The 11,365-nt window shown below is 45.3% G+C and overlaps 1 protein-coding gene across 2 annotated transcripts in view; it reads right to left on the bottom strand.

Annotated features, from left to right (window-relative positions):
* pdzrn3b (PDZ domain containing RING finger 3b) overlaps positions 1 to 10,215 on the bottom strand; it is a 132,050-nt gene extending 121,835 nt beyond the window's left edge. For both annotated transcript variants that reach the window (XM_083660727.1, XM_083660728.1), the window contains exons 1-3: positions 9,397 to 10,215; positions 2,817 to 2,903; positions 925 to 1,032 (exon numbers count right to left, since the gene is read on the bottom strand). In XM_083660727.1, the coding sequence (XP_083516853.1) occupies positions 925 to 1,032; positions 2,817 to 2,903; positions 9,397 to 10,113 (912 nt within the window). In that variant the 5' untranslated portion in view covers positions 10,114 to 10,215. The remainder of the gene's footprint in view (positions 1 to 924; positions 1,033 to 2,816; positions 2,904 to 9,396) is intronic.
* Positions 10,216 to 11,365: the final 1,150 nt, after the last annotated feature.

The following is an 11,365-nucleotide window of genomic DNA, read 5'->3' as shown; positions in this document are numbered from 1 at the left end:
GGACTAACATGTCACATCTTCGTTATGGGCCTCGCCATATTTACAACCACAGTATTTACAACCGCTGCGTGAGGCTTGTGTCAAAAGACTTGTGGCATTTTTCTAAGTAGTTCGCATTCGACGGCGGAGATGAACGACAGGATGGAGCGACCGACAGAGCCCAGATGTTTGGGAGTCTTCTCTCGCTGTAAACACTGTTGCAATGGAAGTACACAAACATCTACTTAGGCACTGTGCCGGTCAAAGAAAATGGCTTTGGGGCAATTTAACTGAGGTTTGACAAGAACGTCCGCGACAAACCAGATTTGTCATCTTGCGGCGTACAGTAATACATACTTGTGATCCACATAAACCCCTCTCGGTTCAATGCATCCATTGTGCAGCGGGGTTCTGCTTGACGCTGCTCTATAAAAGGCAACCTTTGTGATGTTGATTTTCTTGAACGCATCCCTCGAGTTGACCCCAGGGTGAGATGGCCTTTCCACACTAGATGGTGTTTAAAGGCGAGAGGAGGATGCTACACGGAGGCTCTGTCGTGACGGATTTGTCAGCGAGGACGCCGACACAGAGTTCTCTGTCACTCTGCAAACCAAAGACAGATCAGCCTCGCCTCGGCTTTATCTCCACATCCATCTGCGGCGCTGTCCCACTTGAACAAAGCCCTGCCTGAGTGTTGATTGCTAGACGCGCACGTCAAAACAGTTGCCATCTATAGGGTTTATTCTCCTGAAAAGTCCACGACGTAAAGCACGTACGCATCTACGCAATGAGTCATATTTGCCGTCGGGTTGCTGGAGTTTCATTGTCACAAATACTAAACAGCTGTCACATAATCCAGCTTCTCTGTCCACACATCGACTCCTGCTTTTGTTTTCGTTGTTGTTTTTCATTCACACGATCCGCCGCATGCAGTCCGTTACGTACCTCTATTATTCTGTCGTGGATTTGAAGGCCTCCTTCCTTATCCGCCGGACCTTTCTCAATGATCTTGGATACAAAGATCCCTTCATTCGAAGTGCCGTCGTTGTCCTCCTGTTGAGTAGATGATTAGTTGACACGAGTATAAAAAAAAAGCACATTGAACAGAATGTTCGGGAAAACGACATAACCGGATTGCAACACAAGTGATGACGGCGATTATGCAAATGCAAAATAATTCAATACAGTGTTTGTTCTGATCTGCAACAAAGGAAATGTTAGGAGCGTTTCTCGATGAAACTTGGTAACCTACTTTAAAAAACCCTGGAGATATTAGGCAGGAGATGGCTTGCCAGTTGAACTGCCGGGTGAGTGAGTCTTCCTAGTGAACAGTCACTGCCTGTGGACATAGTCGGCCACAGGTGGATATATAACACGGTGTTGTAGCTGACCCCGGCCTGCAGACTGGACACGTTGGATGGATATGAGCTAACTCTGCATCCGTCATTGTGGCCGTGACCCCGATGTCAGAGCGAAGACGTGCTGAACAAAAGCTGCTGCCAGCATCCCCTCTCGGCTCCCTCCTCAAAACCACATGAAACCCACTCTAGCCTCCCGCTGAGCTGCGCGACACTACTACATTTTAATGGGATAGTTAAAGAAACCTCAGAAGTCCCGCTGCGAACGCTGTAATTAATTATTTCTGGTCGGCTTTCAGGCTCATCACATAACTCAGTGTTCACACTGCAGCGCTTTTCCACAAATTGCTGGTGGATGTGAGGAAGTGTGGTAACAACAGGCCTGTGCGTAAAGAGAAGGAGCCTAATGCTTTGCCACGCATCCGCTCCTGCCTTGTTGTTGTTGTGCGTTGTGGACTAACTCCAGCACTTAAGTCCTTGTGGAGTCAACAAAAGGAGGCAACTAATTACCGTTAGCCTAGCACCAAGCTATGCCAGCATAGCAGCCCCTTTTTGCCCAGCCACATCTAACACGTGTCAAAAGCCACGGGGATATTAGCGATTTCCAATTTAATTAACAGTTCCTTGCATAGTAAACGGTTGATTTGAGGCCAGCCTAGTGAAGCGAGAGCCAAGCATAATATCTGCTCTCTCTTATGGTTTAAGTTTGATACATGGTTCTGTCAGGAGACCTGGAGGGCTCCCAAATCTACTGTACAAGAGCAGAGAATCAGGAAGGAACACACCACTTTTATGTTTAGATCTTTTTATAGTTTCCTGCTATAAAAAGGTTTTACTGTGATAATCTATGTCGCTATACGGCAAAGTGCGTCACTGCGGCCGGCTATAGAGAAAAACACCCCTGCGCTCGCAGTGAAACAGATACGGAGAGCACGCGCTGTAGAAAGAAGTTCCGTGTATGGAGGACACGGTTGTAACCGGCGTGGAGAGATCTTTTGAAAGCCTTCAGTCAGCACAGCAGAACCTTGTGGCAACATTAATGAATTGCACATCAGAGCCCGGGGGACAGAAAGCACAGTGGCCGTGAGACGTTCAGCCTCTGTGTTTACCTCACCACTGAAATCCCCTCAATTAGAGACAAAACAACTGTGGTCCAAGCCATATAATCCCAGATTTAGCTCTCATAAAAGTAATTATAGTTTTTTTTTATCTGTAATGCCAAATCCGGCTAAATCAGACCAATATAATAAACACAATAAAACTTGATAGATGCGGTCTATCTCTCCACAGACTTGAAAACATGGGCAGTGACTGTCTGTCTAAGCCATGTTAGTGCAGAGAGAGTTTGTGGTGGTTGAAGTATGCGCCGTGTCATTCCTGGGTTGCCATATGACACTTGGCTGATCACCGCGCGGAGATGAAACCTCCAAACGAGAAGAGATGAAACCTCTTAAGCGAGAGATGTGGCTTTGAACCTACCGCGCAGGGCCGTCCTCCTATGATGTTAAATCCCAGCGATCCGCCCTCCCGATAGAGGACTACTGTCACGCCTTTGGTCTCGCCTTCCTGCACACAGACAGAAAAGACAGACGAGACAAGACAGAGACACGTGAATAAGGACATGGCAGAGACAGAGACACGTGAATAAGGACATGGCAGGAACAGACGAGACAGAGACACGTGAATAAGGACATGGCAGGACATTATTCATAATAATCCACTGTAACTCCACTGAATGATTCAATGCTTAAACTGGAGGAGAAAATGACCAACATGTGACAGGGACTGGTGCTTTTTTAAATTAGAATAACGCAGGCAAGGACATTTTTCAGTTTTTTACAGATTAAGAAAGTGAAGATTGTAAGCTTTCAAATGATGTATGATACATTGAAATCAGAAAATAGCTGAAGAGAATTTGCTTATTTGAATGTTTGTACTCCTAAAAGCAACATTCAGAGAAAATCACCCTGAAATTTGGTGAACAAGCTTGGTTTGCAAAACAAAAAATAAATGCAGGAAAAAAAGATCAAACATTCGAAGAAGGAAAAAAAACACTTATTTTTTGTTTTTGCTGAAAGTGAAATGTTTTATGGTCTCTCGTGATTCTCTGGAAGACTGGTTGGCTTGGTTCAAGCCTTAGAACTCGTTATATAAGGATTTTTCGAAATGTCTATGGAGAGAAAATTAAGGGGAATTAACTTCTGGGCCGAGAAACATCACATGACTGTTGAGCTCTAAGAACACAACAATTATCAATAGAGGAAGATGTCAGGAAGTAAATAACACACTTATATATATATAATATATATATATATAAATATATATATATATTATAGACGGTTTTCACCAGAGCGCAACCCCACAGCACTTCCTTTTTCTCAGCATTCGGCAAACTGCAGAAATATTCACTCGACATCGTTACTTTTGTTTTCGCCGCTCAGCTGTATAGACGGTTTTTCACGGAATGGTCAGTCCTGCACTTGAATGTTTTTTTTTCTTTTATGTCCATAGCAAACACTGCAACAGGAAGTGAGCGGGGGTTCAATTTAGAATGTTTTTGTTGTCAAGTTAAAACCGTCTATAGGATGAGGTGAAAGTGTAGCAGTGAATCATTTGGCTGGATCATTCCTTGTCAATCCACACAGCCGTCTGTAGGACTGACTCCACACAGCAGTCTGTAGGACTGACTCAGCCTGAAGACCAGAAGCTGTTCAGTTGAGCGGTTCAAGGAAAGGCTAAAGGCCCCTTTCCTCTCGCAAAGCATATATTTAATACACCAAAACGCCTCTTTAGTCAGTGGCAAGATGACATGAAGAACTCTGGGAAACTCGCACAGTCAGCACTTCATCAGGTTTTTTTTTAAGGGGGGGGGGGCTTAGAGGGAGGAGGTACTAGGAAACATAATTTCAGCTGCCGTCCCAGTGCGCCGCAAACATACAGAGCCTAAATATAAAGCAGATATTATTGGCATGTACAGTGTCCCGGGCGGCTGCCATATAGGCTATATGCCATGTTGTGCACGTCACGCCCTGCAGGAATGTGCACTCCTGCACCGTGTCACTGCAACATTAGCTTGCACATGTTTCCACATGATGGCGGCGACTGACTAACAGCCCGTCATGGTAAACATAATGACCCATTTAGACGGCAGATATTTGGACATCATGTGAAAACATGAATATGACTAGGACATTGAAATATATGACATTTCAGGAATGAAAGTGAAATAAGTTCAAAGCATAATCAGATTATTCGCTCGTTCAACCGAGTTGAATCGGCTGTGACCCGCAGAACTAATTGGATAAGCCTTTATTAAGGTGTTTTCGCATTTTTCGTCCGTGAGCGCCGCCGTTAAAATGAACTCGGGAGTCGTTAAGGAGCATTTTTGGCGCATCTGTGAACACTCTGGACAAAAGCGTAATCCCTCAGACATGAAGCGCGTCTCGTCGGGAGGTGGCCCTTTAACCAAAAGCTTAGGTATGCCTAGGTGATAAAAACAAGAAGAACTTGATTCTATGCGCGGGGGATGATGAGTACCAAAAATACAAAAGGCAAGGTTAGTCTAAGTTTATGGAAAAGGAGGAACAAGACGGATTGTTAATGGAGAGAGAGAGAGAATAAACTGTGAGAGAAACATGGCCGACTGCCCACTGGTGACTTGGCAACCGACTGCGAGCCTTCACCTCATCACCCGTCACACTTTCCGAGTCTGCCCTCCATCATGCCTGCCTCTTAAAACACACTGGGTCTAATTATAGTGTGGGGAAAAGCTGAATGAAAACCAAGCAACGTTTGACAGGAAAATATTATTGATTCACAAAGTATTGGCCTACAATCAGGAGGAAGGCGGTTAGTGGCTGCGTCAGACGTGATGGGCTATATAGATGGAAAAATGATTCATTCATGACCGGTCCGGAAACAACCGGTCAAGGTATTTTGGCCATCTTGTGAAGGCTGTGGCAAAGTTTGCTTTCTATTCAATTAGTGAAGCACTACTCGGTGAAGTTGAGATTCGCATGTATCCACCTTATTTTTGAATGCCCCACTGTAAAAAATAATTGTGCGTACAAGGTCCGGTTTAACGTGAGTCATTGTTGCAGCTTGCCATTTCCTAATGTATTCTACCTGATTTGAAAAGATGGCCACCTACACTCAGTCTCTTGTACCCTGGCTGAATTGAACATAACTTGGTCAATTAGTATGTAACATACAAAATAAAACAACCCGTAATATCTTAATTTGATGTAGAATGCAGAGGACATGTAACTGTTTAGTTAAACTTGCATTCCAGGAATATTGTGCTCTTAAGATGACGTTAGTGGCTCGAGTCTGTTTCGTCCTGAAACCCACATAGGCGTAACCTATGTGCGATTCGAAATAACGCATCCGAGATAGAAAACGTTTGGAATATAGCCACGTTATAAACAAACAACAAACTAACGCTGGTGATCCGTATGGAAACAGTGTTACTCGAAATGGTTAATATTAGCCACAGCAGGCGATTACCCATGAATGCACTCACTGCGCTCCTAAAGGGATATTTATCGACGAGATTTTTGCCAAGCTGGACCTGATTAGTGATTTGCTCCGTTCGCCCAGACGGGTGTCAAGCTGTCAGCAACAAGGCTGGGAGGATCACACCGGAAGAAGCACCCATCAGGCAGATCAGGCAAAAATGGCCGCCAAAAATAAGGTGGATACGATAAAACACAAGAAATATAGGTTTTTCAATTATGTGGTGGTGAGATTAATAACGTCCAGCGAGTTGTGGCAGGAGGCTGATTGATTTTCAACATTATGATGATGGAAACTGCACACAGTCAAATCTGTGCCGTACCCGTTTGACGCCCGTGCGTTGGAGATAACTAACGGGCTACGATGATTCTGTTAAATGATCTCAAAAATCCGCGCTTGAAAATTCGACCCCAATTAGCCTTAATCAGATTGAGCCTGTGATTACCCGCATCACGTTCAATCTGTTTCATGTCTCGTGATTTCCATAGAAGCTCTTTAATCACATCCACAGGCCTTTATCACGTCTTTATCCGAGTCTGAAGGGAAAAGTGTGAGAGCAATAACAGAACCAGAAAGAAATCGGACGCCTTTTTTTTGTTTTGTTTTGGAATTTCTCATTAGCCCACTTAAAGAAAGCCACACTCTGTTGCTAAGCGGCGCTACAGTCGGACTAGAGAGAGAAGAACACACCCTTAGCATCCAGTCACTTATTCCACATCGCCATGGTTGTCCACATTACAATCCTCCATCTGGGGCAGCCCGAAGCCAAACCCATCCAGACAGAGTGACTTCTTCTAAGGCTTGAAAACAAAAAAGTAGGTTACCTGTCAAACGTTGCACAAAGTCATGGGCCTATCCCCCTCCCCCCCTATTTGGCAAACAAATGTGTCAAAACGACATGTTTCAAATAGGCTGTATAAATGTGATAAGAAGTGAGCACGCAGAGCACCAGCGGAGAGTCGCAGTGCCGTGGCAGTCTGCGAGCCGCCCGCCTCCCACAGCTAATTACACTTGTGTCGCTCTATTTCATACGGCCGTGTGTGTGCGTGTGTGTGTGTGTGTGTGTGTGTGTGTGTGTGTGTGTGCGTGCGTGTGTGTGTGTGCACTGAGGCTCTCTCAGCAACAAATCCTGTTCACTGCTTGACTGGATCCAGAGAAAACCTCTTTACAGGGGGGGGAAGCCTTCAAAATAACCACATTATCCATAAAACGTTATTTTCCCCCTTCCAACCTGTTCCTTCTCTCATGTGGGTGATTTCTTAAACAATTCCTAGCTATACCCTTCCTATATGTGTGTGTCTGAGCGTGTGCGCGGAGGGGGGGGGGGGGGGGGGGGGCTTTCTTCACTCTGTTTACATTGAGCATTGAGTTTCACTGACAATAATGCGGTTAACGTATTCTCCAAGGTATACCGCTGTCAATTAAATGACATAACCAGCATGCACTGCAGGCCGAGCGAGTGTCTTTATACCAGCGTGAGCGATTTCATTATTTCACTGGATGGCTGGTTTTGGTGAGCAATTGACCAGTGTACCGCAACAGATTTGAGTGGGTAATTAAGCCTATGGTGAACAATATGGAGCTGAGGGGGGGGGGGGGGGGGGTTTGATGGTATTGGTAACATTAAAGTTAGTCATCTTTGAAATATTATGTCAGGCAAGATGTGTTGTTGTGTTGCTGTTAGCGATACAATTCAGTGAAACAATTAGGTGTCAACTACTCAAAGTGATGCAATAGCAAAAGGGAGTTCCCATTTGTCCACATCACTTTTCTGCAGCTGGACTGTGCGGTGTGTGTGTGGTGTGTGTGTGTGTGTGTGTGTGTGTGTGTGTGTGTGTGTGTGTGTGTGTGTGTGTGTGTGTGTGTGTGTGTGTGTAGTAATGCATTTAGCGCCTGATCTTCTTCTTGGACAGATTTTATGAGCAGGCCTGATCACAATCTAACCACTCCCTCTGCTGCTGAGCACTGTGGCAGGCCATTAGCTACACCCTGCTGCTCAGACTTCCACAAGTAAACTGACTTATGGACTCCTCTACAGTCTTGATGTTTATAATTGATAATTACAGGAGGCATTAGGTTATTAAATCTGAATCATAAAACTTCCCAGGCTTACTCTTTAGACCAGGCGTTCCTTCTTCCATACATATATTAGCCCCCAGACTTCCATCTAAGGAGATTAACTTGTGATTATATATGTATACACAGTGTGATACAGATAGTGTGTGATTTAGCGACTTCTACATCTTGTTACACTTGAGAGATGTAACTGTGATCAAAACACATTGTGCAATATTCCAAAACAAATCGTAAGAATTAATTCATAAATTAATGATCCTTTTAGTTGGCTTGGGAACGCCTTCAAATACACAGAGGTCTTATATAGGCTCCACTCCAGCTTTGGGCTCCACTGCTTCAGGCTTATTTGTATTAGGTGCCATCACTGCTGTTGCATTCATGACGATAGTATAATTAGTTATTATTGTCTCAGGGAAAGAAAGGGCGAACCTCTGATGACAGAAAGCTTCAAACAAGCTGTGCTGTGAGGAGGCAATAGAAGTGGAACCTCTTGGTGTGTACAGAAGTGCAGTAAATATTTGGCCCTGCCCCCCCCCCCCCCCCCCTCTCCCTTCACTGCCAGCTGGTCAGAAGCGCAGCTGACATCCATGTCTCAAAGCAGACAGCTAAGAAACAAACTCCTGAGCAGGAGGACTGGCCTCTGCAAAACCCCTCAAAACTCCTGAAAACGTGAGAAGAAGAGGGAGAATCCTTAGGGTAAGCTATGCTTCAACTGTCTGATTTTCATTCCTATTTGGGACGAAACAAATACTGTCCGTCCAAACAACATCAGCAGGCCCAACAACCATAACAACTCCTCCCATAGTGCAAACATTGTGTTGAGAGAGATGTTCCAAAGCACACAACATTGACCCCAAAAGATATGTTTACATGAAGATGTCACTCATTTGAAATGGATTTCTAATTAGAATTTAGAATTAGAGGAGAGATGGATTGTTTGGATTGACTCGCACATATATGTTTTTGAATCATATCTCTGAACATGTTCTGAAGTAGCCTAGGCCAGTGGTTCTCAAGGTGGGGTCCGGGGACCCGCAGGGGTCCTTGAGGGGGTCCCCAGCAAAAAAAAGGTCATTCAAGTCATTGATTTTCTTTCTAATTCCATCATAAGGTACAATTGATGACAGAATGGTTGACTATTTTGGTCATCATGGGTTTCATACACTTTCTGTAAAACATCTAAAAAGCAAATAATGTCCTCATTTGGCCGTCCGACCGTGGTCTTTTGTGTCCATTTAGGGGTCCTTGACGTGGAAAAGTTTGAGAACCTGACTGGCCTATAGCTGGTTAGCCTATAGCTGACTATATGCATTATAGTATGCACTAGCTGACTGACTATATGCATTTCTTTCTCCCTCAATATGGGAACACAAGTTATCCCACAGATCATAGGCAGGGAACAGGACAGGAGGGGAGAGAAAACAACTTTTCTGCTCCCTGAAACTGGACCTTTTTGCTTGCTTCTTACCTTGCACGGGAAAGCCAATGTCTTGGTGAGCGAGTCGATCCTCGCTGAATACTCGGTGAACTTCTTCTGATACTTGAGCGCTGTCATCTGCAGCTCGTTGTGCACGGCGGAAAGTTGTGCCAGCAGCGACTTCTCCCTCTTGTTGGCTTTCAGCGACTGCTTCTTCAACTCCTTGTCCAGGCTGACCACTTTGCCGTGCAGCGCTCCGTTGTGCGCCTTCAGGGCTCGCAGGCAGCAGTGGCCGCCGCTCACCTTCTGCTCCCTGTGGGTGAGCACCAGCCCGCAGCCGCTCTCGCACATCCCCACCGGCCTGTGGTCGCACGTCTCCCGCATGTGCGCGTCCATGTCCCGCAGGCTGAGCACCTCGCTGCATCCTTTATTCCTGCACTTGGCCGGCGAGTAGTCGCACATCTCGGCGTGCTCGGCGAGATGCTGCAGCCTCACCACCTTCTCGCAGCCTCTCGCATGGTTGTCGCACTTGATCTCCAGCTTGAGGATGAGGCTCTTGAGCGGCAGGACGTGGTTCAGCTCCTTGGCGGAGATCCGCTGGCAGTTGACGGGACAGCTGCTCTGCTGCACCACCCAGGGCAGCACGCAGCCGGCGCAGAAGACGTGACCGCACGGCGTCGTCAGCGGGTCCTCCAGGACTTTGTTGCACAAGTTGCACTTGAAGTCCGGGTCCACGGTCCCCTTGAAGCGGTCCAACTCGAACCCCATGGTTTGTTTTCTTCTTTTCCTTTCTTTTTTTGGTAAGAAAAAGTCCAAAAGCCAAAAAGTTTGGGGTTCGCCCCCTCCCTCCGCGGATCAGAGTAGGAGCAGTGGGGCGTTTAGCTGGTCATTGGTGGAGTGCTCGCAGACAGACTACAAGCTGCTCTCCTCACTGTCTAAACTCAACTAATTGACCGAGACTTTTGGTGCGTTCAAGTGCTCCTCGTGAAAGCTGCTACTTTCGAGTTTACGGGCGCAAGGCGAAAATACCACTTGTGGCGGTCGTGTATTATAGGTCTGGTATCCAGCCCCAATTAATCCTGAATGAATCGCGATGCAAATTCGATTCATGATAGGGCTGCTGGACACCAGGCTAGTCAGAAGATAGTTGACAAAAATGTAACTTTTTTGTTCGTGTTGTTTCATTTGAGAAATCTAGACTTGTGGAACTGCAATGTTTTTGTGAGGAGGTCTACACAATAATGCCTACACATTAAAAAGAGACAACAACACGTGCGTCCTGGTGGCTCACCTGGTAGCACATGTACAATGGAGGCTTGGTCCTTCCCATGGCTGACTGCATGTCATCCCCTGTCTCTCTCCCCACATTTCCTGTCTGCCTACAGTCCTATCTAAATGAAGGCATAAATGCCCCAAAAATAATCTAAAAATATAATAATAATAATAATAATAATAATAATAATAATAATAATAATAATAATAATACAACACAAATAGACCAAGCAAAAACAAGTAGGCTGCATTCCTTCAGGAAAAGTTTCCACTTTAATGGGCTACCTTTGGTGTTAGCCTGTGTGACAACAGTACCCTGTACCTGCTAAAACAAAGGCAAAAGTTGTGTTAATTAGTGTTAACACAACTTTCGTGCTCTCTGCCCCTAAACATCAGATTTGACACATTTGTTGAGTTGCTCATGTACCCTAAACCGTTAAAGGCGACATTTCAGACGGTACTTGAAGGCAGCATTCCTCAGGGCGAAAGTGTGGAGGAATTCTCTACCGTAACTACTGTATGAACCGCGCATAGGATGACGTTGAGGTAATGTGGCTTTGCGCATCATCACCTTTTTGCTGAGACAACACATTTTGATTAACGATTTATTACAAGCTATTTATTTGTAACCACTAACAAATAAGTATTTTATTTGTACCATATAGGCCTACCTTTAATAGTAGGCTAAACATATCTAGGTTACTGTATTTTTGGAGCTGGGCTTATAATGTGGGCATTGTGAAGTCCT

This window comes from Poromitra crassiceps (genome assembly GCF_964638095.1).
Source record: "Poromitra crassiceps genome assembly, chromosome: 25".
Lineage (NCBI taxonomy): Eukaryota > Metazoa > Chordata > Actinopteri > Beryciformes > Melamphaidae > Poromitra > Poromitra crassiceps.
This window is presented reverse-complemented; position numbering and strand designations above follow the sequence as displayed.